Here is an 18,854-nt window from a genome sequence, read left to right as displayed (position 1 = left end):
AGTGAATGTGATCGGACCCTTCCCCCTCTATTCTAAATTCAACCCGGATTGTTCACAAATTCTTCATGTGCGTTATAATTTGAAACCCGTTCGAAATCTTCACGGTGTCCTTGTCAGCTGACGAATTTGCGAACGAAACATTAAAATTTTCTTATCTGAATTTTTGGCTTTTGCTGCTCAAACCGTTCCACATTCCACGATATGATTATCCTATTCATCCACGATCTCCACCTCTCAGTACGTGGGTGACACATTTCGTTAGGATGAGAAGGGTCAGGGGCACGTTCGTCCATTTTCCTTGGGAAAGCGGTTTTTCACCTCGGCTATATATACCCCTCACCCTCCTCAGACTCCATTTACCCCGCTCGACCTCACTCCCCTCGCTCGAGCTCTCAAGACCTAGCGTCGCCACTACTTCCATCATCACCGGTTGGGAAGAGCTTTACTGCCTTGACCTCGTCGCCATCGTACTCGCGCCGGTCGCGGATTTCTTCTCTCCGCCGCCGCCATAGCTGTCTTCCTCTACCAAGTTAGGGCGTGGAAGATCTGGACTGACGAACTTCCAATCTCAAACTCTCAGTTCATCGTGTTCTTCGTCAAGGGTAATTAAAAGTTATTTTTACTGCCCTTGTTGATTCTGATGATTTCTACAAAGTCTTCAAAAGGTTTTTATTCTTCAATTCCCACACTCTAAACACCTCACACAAACATCTGTGCTTGATATGTTTCTCTAAGCAACATTTTTCTTCAAGATTCCTCAATTGTGTGGATTTCCAATCTATACAACTCTGGAACCTAAGTCAAAGAACGCTTAGTGAAATTCCTCAAGACACCTCTGGTCAAATTCCTCAAACTTGTTCTTTTTGCAAAAAACTTCTGAGAACGCATATGACCTCTCCAAATTCTTTGCACCTATACTCTGTTCACAGGTACACATGTCCGCTGCTGAATCACTAGGTTCTCATCAACTTAACTCATTTGCATCATTTCTCGAAGACAAGTTGCATACCTCTTCAAAGAACTCAGTTGTTCAAAATCCTCAGCTGAAGAAAATGGCTGATGGCAAGAAACCTCCGAAGGGAGGGAAGAAATTGGAAGTCAACACGGCCTTTGAAATCCCTGAAGACATCTATGCAGGGTACTACACACCTCCTGAGGAAACAAAGAATGAGCGCAAAGTACGCATTCAGAAGATTGAGAGGAGATGGGCCAGAGAATGGAGGGAATGTTGCTATGTCACTCCCAAGTACATGAAGAAATTCGTTGTACACCCTCCATGCCCAAGACCTCCATTGGCACCAAGCCAAGTTGTGGATCCCTCTAGCATCAGAAGAGGTGAGGACTTTCCTGCTGAATGGGCCAAGCGTCAAGCTAAACTGGCCCAAGTGGCCAAAGAGGCAGTGAGGAAATTCAATGAAGACTCTGCTGCTGCCACTGTTGACGCTTCTACTAGCAAGCCCAGAAAATCTATGCAAAAGAAGCCAGCTCGCAAGCCCAATTCTTCACCAATGCCCTCACGGGTCACAGCCCAGCTCATCCATGCCCTCACGGCAAATTCCTCAAGCTACTCCAGTTCCTCCAAGTGCAAAGCCCTCGGCTCCTTCGGCAAAGTCCTCAGCACCTGTGCATCTCACCTCGTGCCAAAGGACCACAGGCATTTCAATTGCCTCAGGAGCCTCTGCAAGTTCTTCTGCTCCTCCACAGTCCTCAACAGGCCCCACTTTGCTGAAGACTAAGGCTACTGCTGGATGAGGTTCAAGACCAAGTCCTCATAAGAAGCAGGTTGCCTTCCAAGTACCGTCCAGTGAAGACGAAGCTGATGATGAAGAACTCACTGAAATCATCAGAGATAGACAGCAACGGGCCGCTAGAGCCAAAGGAACAAATGTTCCTCTTCTGTTGGATCCCAAGCTGATCCTTGACTTCATATATCTCTGGCACAAGGATCCTAATACTCCTATGCCTGATTTCAAGCTCACACCTGGCCAAAGTCACATGCTGACCGCCTTCATAGGCGAAGAAAAATGGAAATTTGAGAAGGCCAGGCAGCTGAAGAAAGCTCAGTACAAGAAGGAGCGTTATCTGAAGAAGAACGTTGTCACAATGACAACTGATGAACTTGTGACTGCACAGGCTGAGATCAAAAACCTCAGTGATGAATTAGATGCCTACCGTGCAGACTGGCTTGGAGCTAAGGTTAGATTTGTCAAGTTGGCTGAAAGATTCACTTCAAATGTTGCAGCCCCAACGCAACGTGAATCTCCTCAGGCTGAAGCATCTACTCAACCTACTGAAGAACATGCCAGCACCGCTGATGAAAATCAGGCTGCTGATGAAACTGAAAGTACCAGGGCTGATGAAGCTATTCCAGCCGCTGATGAAATTGCCAGGGCAACCACTAGTGTTGCGCCTGAGGATCAAGCCAGTCCAGCTGAGGCATCAACCGCTGAGCCTGAAGAAACTGAACCAATCAGGGCAACTGCATCAGTTGTGCCTGAAGAAAATGATTCAATTTCCTCTGCTCCTCCTACACCAACGCCAAGTCCTATCCTTCCTTCTGCATCAGAAGCGAAGAAAACCAAGGCTCCGGAGCAAGCAGCTGTGAAGAAAAGGAAAGCATCCGCCTCCTCAGAGTCTTCAGTACAAAAGAAGATGCAGACTTTGACAAGCTCTTTTGAGAATCCAATTGATGTTGTTCCAGTTTCAATCATACCATCAAAGGAAATCGTTCCTTTTGGTGAAGATTATGATATCCCAAGCGGATCAGATGAAGATGTTCCTTCTGCTGCTTCTTCAGAGCAGTTGGACAAAGAAATTGAAGTGAATGATATCCCTTCAACCCCAGTGGTATCATCGCCCATGCCTCAGTTCATGGCTGAAGAGGCAGGCGTTGAACAATTGGATGAAGAAGAGGAAGATGTGGACATTGGGAGCACCACTCCAGTTCTGAATGATGACTATTGGGAAAGTCATCACCCCAACTCTCCAATGTTCACCCCACTGCAACAGATTCCTCAGTCCCCAGTACAAACTGAAGAAGTTCAAATGGGCTCTGATGAACCTCAAGCCTCACCTCTTTCCATACCCGAAGAAACTCCAGCCACTAGTGCTGATGTTAATACTGCTGAAGAGATGAAGATCCAGGCTGCTACTGTAGCAGAAACTAAAATTCCTCAGCATGTGGTTCCTAAGATTGTGATTCCAGAGGCTGTGAAGACATTGACCGATACTCCTCAGCCCAAGCCGAAGAATCCCTTCTCAAAGAAGCAGAAATTCAAAGCTGATGACTTCTTTCGTGAGCATGTATTCTTCACTGACTACAACCCATATGACTCTGCTCGTCTTCGAATGAAGCGTTTCGGGACAGCTAGCCAAGCCAACTTCTACTCTTCACTGTTATTTGATAAGGACAAGATCTTTGACCATGAGCATATTCCTCATGTGGATATGGAATCGCTGCCTTGCTTCACCCCAGTTCTCAGTGTTCTTCATGACGCTGGGCTACTCAACTTCTGCACAGATATATACGACTGAAATGAAGAGCTAATTCTTCAGTTCTATGCTACGCTGCACATCACTGGCAATGCTGCAGATGTGAACTCTTGGGTGTTGAACTGGATGACAGAAAACACACATTACAAAGCACCGGCCTCTGAGTTGCTTCATGCCCTGCCTGTCAGTCCTCCCCTTGAAGGTGTGCAACTCATCTACCATGAACCTGAACTATCTGATCACTACATGCAAGTGTTGATGAAGCCGTTGAAGCCTGGTCAAGCCCCCAGAACCAAATTCCTCATGAAAGAATTGCTATATGTGCCAAGGACCGTCTACAGGATTCTGACCAAGACCATGAGTCCAATCAAAGGCCACGACTCTAATGAAGAAGAGGTCGTTGGCATCATGAAGAATCTGCTATTCAACATCATCCATGGCATTCCTGTCAACTACCATGATTTCTTCATGAGGACTCTGGCAAATGTTGCATTGTCACCTTTTGAGTTGAAGCCTTACGCTCCCTGGATTATGAGATTCCTCAGATCAAGGTCTTCAATCAATTACAAGGCTGACACACTGGATGAAGGCATTCGTCCATTGGATGGACAGTTCCGCAAAGCTGCATCCTACTCCACCAATGATGACTCTGCCACTCATGATTCTGCCGCTCATGCTTCAAAGCAAAATCCTCAAGGCACAGCTCCAAGGGTGATGACTGATCGTGAGCTTCTCCTCAGTCTTCACCAGAAGGTCGATCGCAATCATAAGTGGGTCAAGCGTCAGTTTGGTTCAATTCTTCAGAACATGACCATCACTCAGAATTCAGTGAAGAAGAACCATTACTACCTCCATGAAGTATTTGATCGTACCTGGGCTATTCTGTCTCATCTCTACGGTGAAGAAGATCTTAAACAGATGGGCTTCAAGCAGGACTTTGACTGGTCTCAGCCACCTTCGAAGAAATTCAAGAAGGTCAAAGTTCCTCACTTGGTGGCCAGCTCTTATTCTTCATCGCGCGAGACTGATGAAAATGAAGACTTGGACGACACTGCGGCAGGCCCTACTTCAACAACCGACCCCAACAACGCTGGCGCTCCTCAATCGACTTCGTGATGATATTCTTCAGAGGCGTTAGTCCTCATTTTTCGTCCCTTTTGGTCATTTGATGACAAAGCGGGGGGGGATTTGAGTTAGTCTTCAAGCGGGTCTATATATGGGCTTTTTTTCTAAGTTACAACTCTCGTTCTTTTGAAGACTTTGCTGGATAGAGTTGTAATCTTAACTCCGATGGTGGTCTGATACTTTTGCTATGTTCTTCTGCATGCTATTTCCTCATATATGTTAATGCACGCATGCTGAATTACATCAGTCACCATATTTCATCATGCATTTCAAATTCTTCATATTATATGTTAAATGCGTGTATAAATTACAAGATATAGGGGGAGATCTCCATGATGCTACTCTTCAATGTGCAATGCTTCAAAAGCAAAATTCCTCAAATATGCACATCTTCAGGGGGTTCGTCTATATCTTGCAATCAAATTCCTCAATATCAGTATTTACACTTCATATATTTATCCCCGTTGAAAACTTAACCTATATTGTCATCAATCACCAAAAAGGGGGAGATTGTAAGTGCATCTAGTGCCCCTTAGTGATTTTGGTGTATTGAAGACTTATAGGTTAAGGGACTAATGCGTTTGTGAGTGTACACAGGTCTATAAGTCTATGAGGGAGTTTGATATTTATAGAGAAAGTCGGCCTCTAAAATTGAATATCTTCAACTGAAGACTTTGGCTTTCTGAAGACTTTGAAAGTGAAGAAATTGGTGTGACCGTGAAGACTCTATATTCATGCGAGGAATATGAAGTGTGAAGACTTTTTTTCGTAGTTTCGTTTTCTCTTTATTGAGTCATAGGAAACACCGTACTGTTAAAGGGGGTCGAGGAAAAACTAAGGAAAAGTTTCCAAGTGATGCTCATCTCAAAATCCTACTACTACCAATCCCTTCGAGTGAAGCCATTGGAAATCTCATACAGTTCAGTCAATTTCTTCAGTAACAGAGACAAAGTTCTTCTGGTCTCTGAGGAATTTGTTCTGACTGGGGAGTTAGGAATTCGCCAGTGCAGATTGCCTACAAGTGAGGAACATGATAGCCCTGAGGAATTTGAACCTCACATTTTCGACCGTTGCTGTGCTATGTGCCAGCTATCCCAAAATATCTTACTCACCTAACGGTCATAACATTGAAGGGCATTTATGTCTTATCATGTCGGGCTGCTCCCTAGGCTATAAATAGCCGCCCCTACAACCACTAGCTGGTTGGCTGCTCCGAGAGAAACTGACACTTGTCATTGAGAGCATCCCATCCTCCGAGGACTTTGAGCGAAAATCATCAAGTGAGGAAAACCCAAACCCAAACACCTACAAACCCAAAGTGATTGAGCATCACTGAAGAGATTGTTCCTGTGTGTATCTGACGCTTGTTACCTTTGAAGACTGTGCATCTTCCAGACGGTTAGGCGTCATGGTCTAGAGCATCCAAGAGGAATTTGTGTATCGCCGAGTGACCGAGTTTGTGAAGGTTTGGAAGTCACCTGAAGACTTACCAGGAGTGATTGGGCGAGGTCTGTGTGATCTTAGCTCAAGGAGAATACGGTGAGGACTGTGTGTCCAGGACTGTGTGTCCTCAGGTTTAAATACCTAGCCGCTCCAACCAGACGTACAACTGTCACAACAGTTGGAACTGGTCTACCAAATCACTGTCTTCACCAAGCCTACTGGTTCTATTTCCTCAACCCTTTCATTTTCTCATTACGGTGTTGTGTACTTGATCGTTACTGTTTGAAGACTTTGACTAAAGACTTTCTCAATTTCCTCAGTTCAATTTCTTTAGTCAGTTTGTCTTCAGCCTGCTTATCATGTGTTTACGCTTTCTGTACTCTGTGCTAGTTTTCATTTCATCATGATGGCTATGCTTATGTTCTGTTATGTTTGCATCTGAGTACTTATTCCGCTGCAAGTCGTTCGTGACTTAGGAATTTCCTCACCCTGAAATTCCTCAGTGACGAATTTGTAAAAATCGCCTATTCACCCCCCCCCCCGTCTAGTCGATATAACGCACTTTCAGAAGTGACCTACGCTCATACACGAACCCCAGACAGCGCCGAACAACTCTTCATATGCCTAGCATGACAACCACACTCATCATATCTAAACCCTCCGATCCATGCAATCTATGTACATGGATTATATGGCACAAATTCATCACCATTAAATAGCGCAACAAAGCAAAATAAATCACAATTCAACAATCTAGGCATGCCAAAATGAAATTCAACGTCTAGCGCAAGGCTAGACAACGTGATGAATCGCTCGCCAGACGTCATCTGTGTCGCGTGCTCTGTCGCAGCCGCCATCCGTGCCTCGTCCGCTGCTGTCACCGCCTCTCACCCCGCCTCATACTCCTACATACATTGATTTTCTTTTTTATCTGAAGCCACTTCCTGTCTTCCTCATCCAAGAGGCTTGTGTCCGTCAACATTATTCTCGAATCCTCCGTGTCTCGGACAAGTTACAACCTCCCTCACGCTCTATTGACCCAAAAGTTTGGGCCTTCTTGAGCTTCCAGTTGAGACACGTGCCTTTCTTCATCAACTCTATCTTCTTTCTTAATTTGCAACTTGTTTTTACACTTTTGCGGTCCCAATCTATCCTATCTTTCTGCACATCCAACATGAGCTTGTACTTCTCCTCTTTCTTTTCCTTGTGAAGAACAGTCTTGTCTATGTGGTGGAGATTTTTGTCACCAAGGCATCCCAGGTGGCCCTCCCCTTCTCTCACTTGTTTCACATCATCTGCCGGTTATCCATTTGCACAGTGGCTCGTTCATTCTCCCCGACAACTTCTTTGTCTTCATCATCCAATCCAATGGAGTGTTGGAAGCTTGAGCCATCATTTCTCTTTAACCCCTTGTTGCCGGTCTTGAGTTCTTTCGCAAGTTGTGTCCACTTTGTTTTGTCATTCAATTTCAACAAACAATGGCTAAAATCGAATGACTTCTCAGTTTGTTGGTACAAAGTGGCCGCCAATACCATTTATCAAACAATAAGTAACCGTGAGAATGAGACAAAAAAACAAGCAATGTAGATGATGACAAAACAAGTAAGTCAAATTGCCACTCCCATCCCACTTTCATTCCAGCCAATCGATTGTGCATAGTGGCCGGCAAACTTGTTCATGTTGTCTTGATAGGATGATGGGCCATCTATGTTGGAGAGAGGCCACATTATGGGTGGTATTGATAGGATGTGGCTCCACATATTCCTTGTGTTCATGATAGTGCTTGTGGATCTTTACCCAATACTTGGTGCCCCTTTTATCTGTGCCACATATAGTATCCATGCTTGTGGCCAACTAAGATTCAACTAACAAAGCACCCTCAACAATTGTGTGTAGTATCCATGCACTGGGTATCATTAGCGTTCTTTTCTTTGTAGTGAACAATGTCCCCCCAACATCGAAGGTAAGGCAAATTGTATCCCAAAAGTCATATTCCATAGGGTCTGTAGGCTCTTGATCCTCATTGATCATGTCTGACATGAAATTGTCGTAAAATGGTCATGATTTCAAAGAAACTAATGGCATATGCAACATACTGATCCAAAGACATATGCAACTAGTTAATCTAATGGCATAGCGAATATAACGAACGAAGCGATACAAAATGAAGCAAATTTTGTATTGTGTACTGCTGGGACATTTAGTCGAACACGACCTAGGCAAACCGGGCGCTAGCGCTACCCGTTCTTGTCCGCATCTGTTGAAGTTGCGGCGAGTCATACACCTCGTCGTCTGGTGCCTCCCATTCGCGTAAATCTGTCTGGAAGCGCCCATTCAGCTGTCGAATCGGTGTCATTCGTGGTCAGGGCGGACGGCGGCTTCCTTATCGGTGCCAGGGTGGATGCACCTCCTGGTAATGAACCATGGTGCCTTGCCACTGGAATACATGATACTTGGTGTCTATATAGGCAGCACGGTTTATAAGATCCATGGGCAGTGACAGATCCAAACATATTTTCAAAAATTCAAACGTGACTTTTTCAATAAAAAGTAAAATTTATTGAAACAAAAATAATTTCAAATTTGTGAATTTTATTTATTTATTGGAAAGCGCGAACATTTACTGGAAATCTCAATCATTTTTTGAAATGTTGAGCAAATTTGAAAACACAAACATTTCTTGAAAACATGAGCATTTTTTTGAAACTCTGAACAAAATGTTAGCTTTTTTTGCATTTGTGAACAATTTTTGAAACTCCGAACAAAATTAGGGAAAAGGAGATTTTAAAAAAATCACGAATATTTTTAGAATCACAAAAAAATGAATTTATGAACAAAATTAAACAGAACATTTGTTTGAGCTTATGAAGAATTGTTGAAAAGGGTAGACATTTTTAAAATTCCTGAAACTTTTCCGAAAAAGCAAACATTTTAAAAAATTGTGAATAAATTTTGAAAACAGGAACATTTTTTAAAAATATGAAAAGAAAGAAGAGAGAAAATAAATAGGGAAAAGGAAAGTAAACGGTCCAGGAACCTCCTAGAAGATTCCGAAAAGCGGAAAAAAAAAGCGGGGAACCATCCAAAACCGGGATCCCTGAAACTTCTTAACGGGCGGGCCCTCCTCTGTGCGTAGCCCTGACAAATTGACACAATAAGGGCATGTTCAATGCTAGACGCCTAATCAGGCGCTTGATTAGGAATAAAAAAGGATTTTTCTCCTAGCGCCTCGCTTGGAGTCCAGGCATGCAACGCTGGGAGCGAGCGTACGGGCGCCATGCGCAAAAAATAAAATGGGCAGCTCGTTTAGCGCCGGACGACTCTTATGACATCGATGCTAACGAAATTTCAGGATTTGAACGGGATTAGGAGGAAACGGCCAGGATCCTGACCCTGGCGCCTGGCGTTAGCGCCTGCATTGTAGATGCCCTAAGCGTCATATATAGAGGGAGTTCGTCTGCAGCTACTGCTTGCCGGCCCGCATCGAGCAAGCGCAGCAGCCCATGGCAAGATCAGGTACAGCGCGAGTGGGTCAAGCCCGTGGGCATAGAGCGAGGACGGCGGACGAAGACGTCAGACGTGCGGTGCATTTGATTTGGAGCTAAAAAAAAGATTTGGAGCTCTGAACTGAACCACGTACGCGTGCTATGCGAGCAAATTGGCCAACCAAATAAGGTGGACGCCAAATCTGTCACTGTAGCTAGCTACCAAGACAGAGCTAGCTAAACGCAACGTAAACCCACACCTACGTACATACGACAGATGGATAGATAGATAGCCCGGCGGAACTTCTCATCTCCCCGGCGAGGTGAGGTGAGGTAGGCAGGTCTTCGCCGCCGACCGGAGACCAACCGATCGACATCGACCAGCTGCACTGCATGCATGCACAGCTTTCCTTTCACCGGGCTACAAGTCTATATCTTCTTTCTTTTCGGGATACAAGTTAGAAGTGCTTCCCCACACGTACGATGTCCAGCCGGCTGGCTAGTGCGTCCACATCCGGGGAGGAGCGTGCGTGGCTGCGTGTCCCATCGCTCCGCAGGGTTTGGCTGGTACCACTCTTGCCACGTCGCTGCAGGCATCTGGCCATAGAGAAGACACGGAGTGAATACCTAACATGAAACTATTCTGCCACGTGGGGCTCACCCGTCATAACGGCCAGCAAAACGGTTCGTATTAGGTTGGTCATAGTGGGGAGCATGTTAGAGCATGGTTAATAGCGCAGCCGGCTGCTGGCTATAAGCCAGCTCCACATCATCTATAAAGCCTTCACATACAATAGTCTGGCTTTTAGGTTGGCTATAAGAGTGACTCTAATAAAGACTTGGATATTTAATACTTGCATGTATATGTTACTTGTTGTGATCCAACGTAAACAACATCTTTGTGGCAAACATTTCACACAGACTAATTGACTAACTCTCCTCAATTTTGTTAGTTGACTACTTCCAAAGTGTAGGCAAGTATTCTGAAGCTTTGTACTAGCTACTAGGTAGCACAGCCAATATTCTCTGTTTTTCATACTGTACATTATATTTTCTGTTCCCTGTTCTTCACTCTCTTTTTTGCTTCCACAAAGCCTGATTCAGATAAACTTGGTGCTAATACAAAAGGAAATTTCAGTAGATTTAGTGATCTTGTACACTACTTTATTTTTTTTTCATTGCACAATGCTTACAGATGGGTATGGAGCTTCTTAGATTAAGATTAATGTGCATGTTTCTCCTTTTCTGTCCACTATGAAGGATGGCCTTGCACTAGGATCAGGTACTAATTCAAGTTCTATAATTACCTATATGGCTGCAATCTTCTTGCAGTTGAGATAAACATGCACACTAGGATGGGTATGGATCTGAGTCGTCAATATATGATTGTTCAGAGTTGAGATAAACATGGACACAGGTGCAGCAACTAGCAGGGACACATACAATACTTGTAGATCTGAGTCGTCAATATACCAAGGAGATGTAGACCACCAATGTTGGGCCGTCGGTGCCCAGCAAGGACCTTCAGCCGAAGAATCTGCTGCAGTCGGCCTGGCGGGTCAGCATGTTGATGGGGAGGCCGGCGGCATGATCTGGGCCGGGACGAAGTGAGGCACCGGCGGCATGACGAGTTCAGGCGTCCGCTGAACGAACCGATGCCCCTGCGGCCGGATGAGATCAGGCGCCGGCGGCATGTCAACCTGAGGCTCCGATGGAGGGACCTCCAGAGGCGCCGGTGCACGCATCCTTCTAGGATGCTGGCCCATCTCGTTGATGCTGCACCGCCGGCGATTCTAGGGTTCACCCGGGGCAAATTGGGGCTGATTTTGGGGCTTTATATCTTCGATTTGGCGCACAAGAAACGACTTTGGGCAAGGGAAGGAAGGAGTTGTGCGGTGGTAAACTGGTGATGGAAGAAGCGCGGGAGGTGAGGAAGACGCACGGGATCGAGAGCGCCGGCTCCGGCGCTCGCAATGGGCTGCAAGCGGGCGGCTGTTCATCGGTTTGTGCGTTGTAGCCGGGCGACTCAGGGAGCGCCCGCTCCCTTCTCCCTCCTGCCTTCTCTCCCCTTCAGCTAGATTTTTTCTGACGTGGAACGGCTTGTAGCCGGCTGACTAGGCATTATTGTACTTGCGCTTACCTACCTATGTTACTACCTCTATAGTGGGTAGTAAAATATATATTGATGTCCAGGCTCTTTGCCTAGATGCCGTTGGATCATACTAGATTTTGTTGATAAGATGTGTTTAAATTTTGCATGCATACCTACATTACTACTTTCCTATTTGTTTGCATGGCGTTATTGTTATGTTAAGTAATAATGGTTGTCTAATTAATACGTGTCATTATTTGTCCCTTCTTGATTGGAAATTGCAATTATTTATTTATCATAATTTTTCGCATGAATGGTAGATGCAAGATAAATTTATTAAAAAAATAATACCCAACATTTTTAGCACGTACACCAACACGTACATATTTTGATCGAGTATAACACCAACACGTATATATATTCTCATTGGGTATAACACCAACACGTACATATTTTCATTGGGTATAACACCACATGTGCATATTTTTATTAGGTATAATACTCGCTAACTGGTATCACGGTCTAATAAAATGTATATGTGGATTTCTCGGGTACATGTACCACTTATTAAAAGGTGTGAAATTTATGGGTATATACAAATAAAATTTAAATCGAGTTATATATATTTATGTGAATATTTTCATTGGGTATAACACCAATGCGTACATATTCATGTGTATATTAACATGGAGGTATGTATATTCATGTGTATATTCACATTAAGGTATCTATATGTATGTGTATATTTCCATTGAATATAACACCAACAAGTATTTATTAAAATTTATGACATTTATGTGTATATTTTTATTGAGTATAAAACAACACGTACATATTTTCATTAGGTATAATACCCATTAACTGGTGTCATGGTCAAATAACATGTACACGTGGTTATCTCTTTGTTACATGTACATGTATACGCACCCAGGTATGAGTGTTTAGATTATTTTTGTTTTGGAAAAAAATCATTGACCATTTAGGTTACTAGTGCATGCAAAAGAAATGGAAAGCCATTAATTATCAATTGTATGCCATGCACTAATGAATATGAGTTACCATAACAGCCCCAGGCACCTAGGTGTCCCAAACAATTTACCTATATATATGTGTGTGTAGTGTTATGCATCACCTCATTTATTACTTCATAGACTCATTTAGTATTGGGAACCGTTATGTGATGGTAACATATTATGTTACTCTATTTGTCTCTTTCCTTTTTAATTACTTGCCACATCACATTTTTTGCTTATGTGGCATGCATGTTACTACCTATGTTACTCTCATTATGATTAGCTTTAACGGAGTTGACTTTCGAGCCAGGTGGACCTAATGGGTGGGCTCCAGCTGTCATAAGCCTGATTACATTTTAATCATGCATCCATTTGTGTTTTTTGAAACAGAAAACAACTGAAGTGGTAGGTAGCTGTCATGTTTTTAAAAGAGGTAGGTTTTCAGAACCAGTTTGTCTAATTCACATCTAGATGTTTTTTAAGGATGTCACATCTAAACTCCCACAAGTATATAATGTAGCAACAAGAAACAAAAAAACTAGGACAAAAGAAATAGATCACAAACAGAGTGGACATCAACTTATGTCACATCTAGATGTGTCCTAGACAGACCTTTTCAGAACCCTAACCTGAAAAATGATGATTTTATGTTATTCACTGAAAAATACGCTACTGTCCCCTGACATGTGCGATTAGCAGCATAGGTCAAAGATGCTAGTGTACTCAACTAAAAAGGAAGGAGATGCTAGTATACTCAAAATACTAGGAAGAAGTGTCGACGATGGCGCCTGCATGCAGATATAGCTTTACGATGGTCGTTCTTCTTGATGGCGTGTTTGATTTCTTGTTGGTTGCCGCATCGGTCTTGCGGTCGTCTCTGCAGTTTTGCGGACGCGGGAGTTTTTCTTCAAGATGCACATGAACCTGTGTGAACAATAAAATCTAGACAATTACCTAGAAAGCCCAAAGAAAATTCCATATAGTATATTTTTTGACAACAAACATGGTTGTCTATTCTACGCACCAATGAATTTGAAGAAATGTCATTCGCCGTGCTCTAAAAACATTTTTTAAACACTCTGTATATTATATCTTCACGGAAATATGCACCTAGGTAAACACCAAATCAGGTTTGTTTAAAAAATGCAAGTAGATGTTTGTATTTGAAATTTTTTGTCATTTTTTAAGATTTTGTTACTGTGCATTTGAGCCGACACGACTTTTGAGTGTTTCACACGCATGAAAGATCCTGTAGCGTGAAGTCCTGAACGGCGTGCCTATAAACCTCTGCACGGGCGTGCTGATTACAGAAGCTACCGAGCACCCTTCTCGAATACACGTCTCCCGCCCTCACACCACGACACACAACAAGCGCGGCAGCACGCACGAACCAGCGACCAAGAACTGAGCAGCGCCCGATCATGGCCGCCGCCGCTGCCACGGCCACGCCGTCGGCCATCGCGCCGCCGGGCCCGCGTCTCCTCCCTCATCGGGCATCGCCAGGCTCACGCAGAAGGGTGACGCCGCTGCCGCGGTGGGTCGCGTCCGCGTCCGCGTCCAAGAGCCGAGCCCCGAGGCCGCGGCCCGCGTCGCCGGCGGCGTCGTCGTCGATGCACGCGACGATCAAGTCCGGGAGTAGACCAGGGGTGAGGGAGTACGTGGAGGCTGCGCGGGAGATGGCGCGGCGGCCGGACGGCGGGCCGCCGAGGTGGTTCGCGCCGCTCGGGTGCGCCGGCGGCGAGCGCGTCCCCGGCGCGCCGACGCTGCTCTACTTGCCTGGTATGTGTGCACGCGCACCTCTTCGTGGTATCTTTTCGCCGTCGTGCGCGCATTTCTTCTACCGCTCGCGTTGAAAATTTCTGCCGCATATGGTCAGAGCATACTGCATGAACATTCTCAGGCTTTCTGGACTCATGGCAAAGCGTGTAAAAATAAGACTCGTGGCAGCAATATGTTCTTGACCAGAAACCATAAAAAAAAACACTTTGAAAACCTCACAGACATGCTCCGGTGCTTTCTTCAGCAGTTGGCAGCCGCAGGATCAGATGGACAGTGACCTCTGTACTACTAGAATAATTCCCTATTCCTGGGTTCAGTTGTGGAGCCACCGAACCAGGGCTTTGATTCTTTTTGCCAGATTCAGACGTGTACCAGAAAATACAACTCTCCTCCTATGAAGTCGTTGCCTGATCGTTCTTGTCATGCGTCTGCATGACTGCAACATTTTCTCATTCATCGAGTCCCTTTGCTTCCTGAGAAATGGAGTGACAGTCTTCAGTAACTGTGGTCTTGCAGGCATCGATGGAGTTGGATTAGGGCTCATCCGGCACCACGAGAGATTAGCAAAGTATAAGACCAATCACAAGAGATCCAAGGTTGTGTCTCTCTTTTTTCACCCACCACTGCAGCTAATGACAGTTTGTGTTCTACTCTGCAGAATGTTCGACGTTTGGTGCTTGCATATACCCGTCCAAGACCGCACGACCTTCCAAGGTGCGTGTTTCTCGTGCGGATTTCCAGAACTGAAGTACACAAATGCCATGCTTCATTCTTCAAGAAAATGTTCATCTTGGAGTATTCCAGTATGACTATTGCCACATATTCTGGGGCCTTGCTGATAAGCAATCTGGATGGAACTTGGGAGATGAATGCAGGTCTTGTTGAGTACGTGGAGAGGACAGTGAAATCAGAGAGGTCACGGGCACCGGACAGACCAGTCTATCTTGTTGGAGAATCCATCGGAGCGTGCATTGCTCTCGCCGTGGCGGCGCGGAACCGAGACGTCGATTTGGTATTGGTCCTAGTCAACCCAGGTCTAGCTTCCATCATCCATGCATTGCTCTGTTTTTCCTTTCGGTGACAGTAACTTCTTACTAACCAATCTGCATTTTGGCATCTATTTACAGGAACATCTTTCCACAGGTCACAGCTGCAGTCTCTCTCAGCATTCCTGGATTTGGTCCCTGATCCATTCCATTTAAGCACTCCGCAGTTCCTAAATTTCCTCACAGGTTTGGCACCATCTCCGCGAGGAAAATTTCTGACTTGCTGTTAGATGAACAGCAGACTTTGATGTGCATCTACTGATCACAGCTCAACTCTTTTAGGCAACTTCATGAAGATGTCTCCAAGATTTGATGAAGCTGGTCAGGCATTGTCAGAGGTCACCACTGGTTTGCTGCCTTCTCTCATGGTGAGCTGCAAAATATTGAGGAAATTGCTTCTCTGCATATGTTTTTTTGCCGCAGTCCTAATGATGCTTTTGTGTGCTTCTTTCTGCAGTACCTGACTGATATTTTGCCAAAGGAATCCATTGTGTGGAAGTTGAAAATGTTGAGGACGGCGGCATCATATGTCAATTCTCGCTTACATGCAGTCAAAGCCCAGACCCTGGTGGTTGCTAGGTATGATCTGCAATAGTCACACTGACAAAATATATGCTCATTTTGTCCAAATGCTTTACATTAATCCTTACAAATGATGAGAAGAGTACAGTGTCCAAATGCTTTACATGAATCCTCTGCAACATTCCAATGATTTTCCTTTTGAGCCTATGATGCACATTTACCAGAAATTGGTGATCTTTTTTTCAGTGGAAATGATGAACTGCTGCCAAGCCGCGACGAGGCTGAAAGGCTACGTGCCAAGCTAAAGAACTGCAGAATCCGTCACTTCAGGGACAATGGCCACAAAATCTTGCTGGTAATGAAGATAAATAACAGAGTTCTTTACCTATGTATATCCTTGGTTGCACTTGAAACCCACTTCTTCCATGGACCAAATTACCAATATCACCATTTGCATCAACTGTAGCATTCAAGCGTTTCAAAATTCTAACCTGTTACTGCCCAAAAACCTGGCAGGAAGATGGGTTTGATCTAGCGACAAGCATTAAAGGATCTACATACTATCGCCGCTCCAGGCAGCCAGACTTTGTTTCAGACTATCTACCGCCAACTCCCGATGAGCTCGAAAAGGCGATTGATCACGACAGGTGCCGTTTCTGTAAAATTAAAGGTTGATGGATTGTTATGTGACTACTAAACTGCTGCTGAATTTCCTGAAACTTCAGGCTCCTGAATTTTGCCACTGACCCGGTGATGCTATCGACACTGACTGATGGGAGGATAGTGAGGGGACTGGCAGGGCTGCCAAGGGAGGGCCCTGTCCTGTTCGTTGGGTACCACATGCTCATGGGGTTTGAGCTTGGACCCTTGGTCACAGGAGTGCTGAAAAGCACTGGAATCCACATCCGCGGCTTAGCGCATCCATTCTTGTTCAACGAGAGTTCAGAGCAGCTCATGCCGGATACGTCGTATTTCGATCTCCCCCGGATCATGGGTGCGGTGCCTGTTACCGGGGTGAACTTTTACAAGCTCCTTTCAGAGAAGCAGTTCGTGCTGCTGTTCCCGGGAGGCGCGCGTGAAGCTCTTCATAGGAAGGTAAGAATTTGGTATGGAGAGCAAAACATATCTTGTGGGCAGTGAAAACACCGATTGTTTTGGGAGATGACATAGTTGTTTACAGGGGGAGGAATACAAGCTGTTTTGGCCTGAGCAATCTGAGTTCGTGCGGATGGCGTCAAGGTTTGGAGCAACAATCGTACCATTTGGAGTGGTCGGAGAAGATGATATATGTGATGTAAGTGCCACCTCAAAAAATATGTCGTCTTTTAAAAAAAAGTAAAAATAAGTAAAATATGCCGTCTTAGTTTGCCATCTCCTTGATTTATCTAATGCATAGAAACAATGTTTTTCACCTCAGTTGTTGTTAGACTACAATGATCTTGTGAAGCTCCCATTTTATGACACCATTGACAAGAAGATAAATGAAGGTGGTCTAAGAAAGCTAAGGTATATTATGATTTTAATTCAGAACCAGAAGTTTCTTTTTGGTGTCCCATATATTTTGCCTGTAAGAGATTAATGATCTTGATGTATCTTGTTGTTTCAAAGGACTGATTCTACGGGAGAGATAAAAAACCAAGATATGCATCCTGTAGTGCTTACGCCAAAAGTGCCAGGGAGGTTTTACTTCATCTTTGGGAAGCCTATTGAAACAAGAGGTAACCAGTTGTACTAGCAAATACTCCCTCCGTCCCGAAATACTTGTCGGAGAAATGTATAAAAATGAATGCATCTAGAACTAAAATACATCTAGATACATCCATTTCTCCGATGAGTATTTCCGGACAGAGGGAGTGGTAATCTGAAAACATGTTTTAGATGTTCTCATGGCAAATCAACATACACTACTTCATATAGTTATTCTTTTTCGATAATCGAAAAATGAGTCAGAATGCATGCAGCCTTATTTCGAAGACCCAATGTCTGATCAGGTTTGCTTCTTGTGTTTTCGATTGGTTTACTTGTTTGCACAGGGAGGGAGAAGGAGCTAAGAGACAAAGAGAAGGCCCAGCACCTGTATTTGCATGTCAAATCTGAAGTGGAGAGCTGCATCAAGTATCTGAAGGAGAAGAGAGAGGAGGATCCCTACAGGAGCATACTGCCCAGGCTTCTGTATCAGGCAACTCATGGTTCTGATGCAGAAATACCCACATTTGAACCCTGAGGCTGAGAAGAGCACTTCCAGAACACTATTAGTTAGGACCCAAACCAATTGTTTATATTCTTCGTGTTAACATTTTACATACATAGTTATTTGTTATTAATTTACCTGAAGATAATTGTAGTTTATTCATTTTTTTCAGGGAAATTATAGTTGTCGGAGTGTAAACTCCGGACACCAGGGATCAAGGATACCCTGTATTTGCGTGTTCGGTAAAGGCTCTAGGTTTCTCTGAGTAAGCGGCAAATTTTGTTTCGCTCTATTTGAACCTGGTTAGTTAGGGACCTTATTCGAAAAGAACATTTCAGAATCCATCCAATTTTTATGAAATTTCCGAAAAAGGATTTTTCCCCGCTTTATATTATAAAGCAACTTCCATCGATCACAAGATAACTGATGAGGCAAACAGCACATCAAGCCTAAAAGAGAAAGAAAGAAGAACTAAATGTCAACAACGGCAGCTCGACAAAGCACGAATGATCCACCACCGTTGGGCCCTTCAGATTCGTCCCACCGCACAAGGCTCCGAACCGCCGCGTACCAAGAAGCACCTCCAAGAAGGGATGCGACGTCAATGACGCTGCTGCTCGGATGTGTCCTAAGGTTCCCCCAGGCACGCGAAAAGGAGTGCGGGAT

General features: G+C 44.5%; 1 protein-coding gene across 3 annotated transcripts; it reads left to right on the top strand.

Moving 5' to 3' along the window:
- Positions 1–13,964: 13,964 nt before the first annotated feature.
- LOC109753941 (phytyl ester synthase 2, chloroplastic) lies at positions 13,965–18,455 on the top strand. 3 transcript variants are annotated; one of them, XM_045229038.2, is made up of 14 exons: positions 13,965–14,429; positions 14,946–14,997; positions 15,088–15,143; positions 15,305–15,463; positions 15,557–15,661; positions 15,758–15,843; positions 15,933–16,054; positions 16,244–16,352; positions 16,514–16,644; positions 16,723–17,092; positions 17,178–17,291; positions 17,415–17,503; positions 17,606–17,715; positions 18,031–18,454. In XM_045229038.2, the coding sequence occupies exons 1-14, from the start codon at positions 14,072–14,074 to the stop codon at positions 18,219–18,221; spliced, it is 2,052 nt and encodes a 683-aa protein (XP_045084973.1). In that variant the 5' UTR covers positions 13,965–14,071; the 3' UTR covers positions 18,222–18,454. The 3 variants fall into 3 exon arrangements, with proteins under 3 accessions (XP_045084973.1, XP_045084972.1, XP_073356616.1); XM_045229037.2 differs by having other exon boundaries at positions 14,946–15,143; positions 18,031–18,455; XM_073500515.1 differs by lacking the exons at positions 13,965–14,429; positions 14,946–14,997; positions 15,088–15,143; ... (4 more) ...; positions 16,244–16,352; positions 16,514–16,644 and having other exon boundaries at positions 16,732–17,092; positions 18,031–18,453.
- The last annotated feature ends 399 nt before the right edge of the window (positions 18,456–18,854 follow it).

The sequence above is a fragment of the Aegilops tauschii genome, chromosome 5, assembly GCF_002575655.3.
Source record: "Aegilops tauschii subsp. strangulata cultivar AL8/78 chromosome 5, Aet v6.0, whole genome shotgun sequence".
Taxonomy (NCBI): domain Eukaryota; kingdom Viridiplantae; phylum Streptophyta; class Magnoliopsida; order Poales; family Poaceae; genus Aegilops; species Aegilops tauschii.
This window is presented reverse-complemented; position numbering and strand designations above follow the sequence as displayed.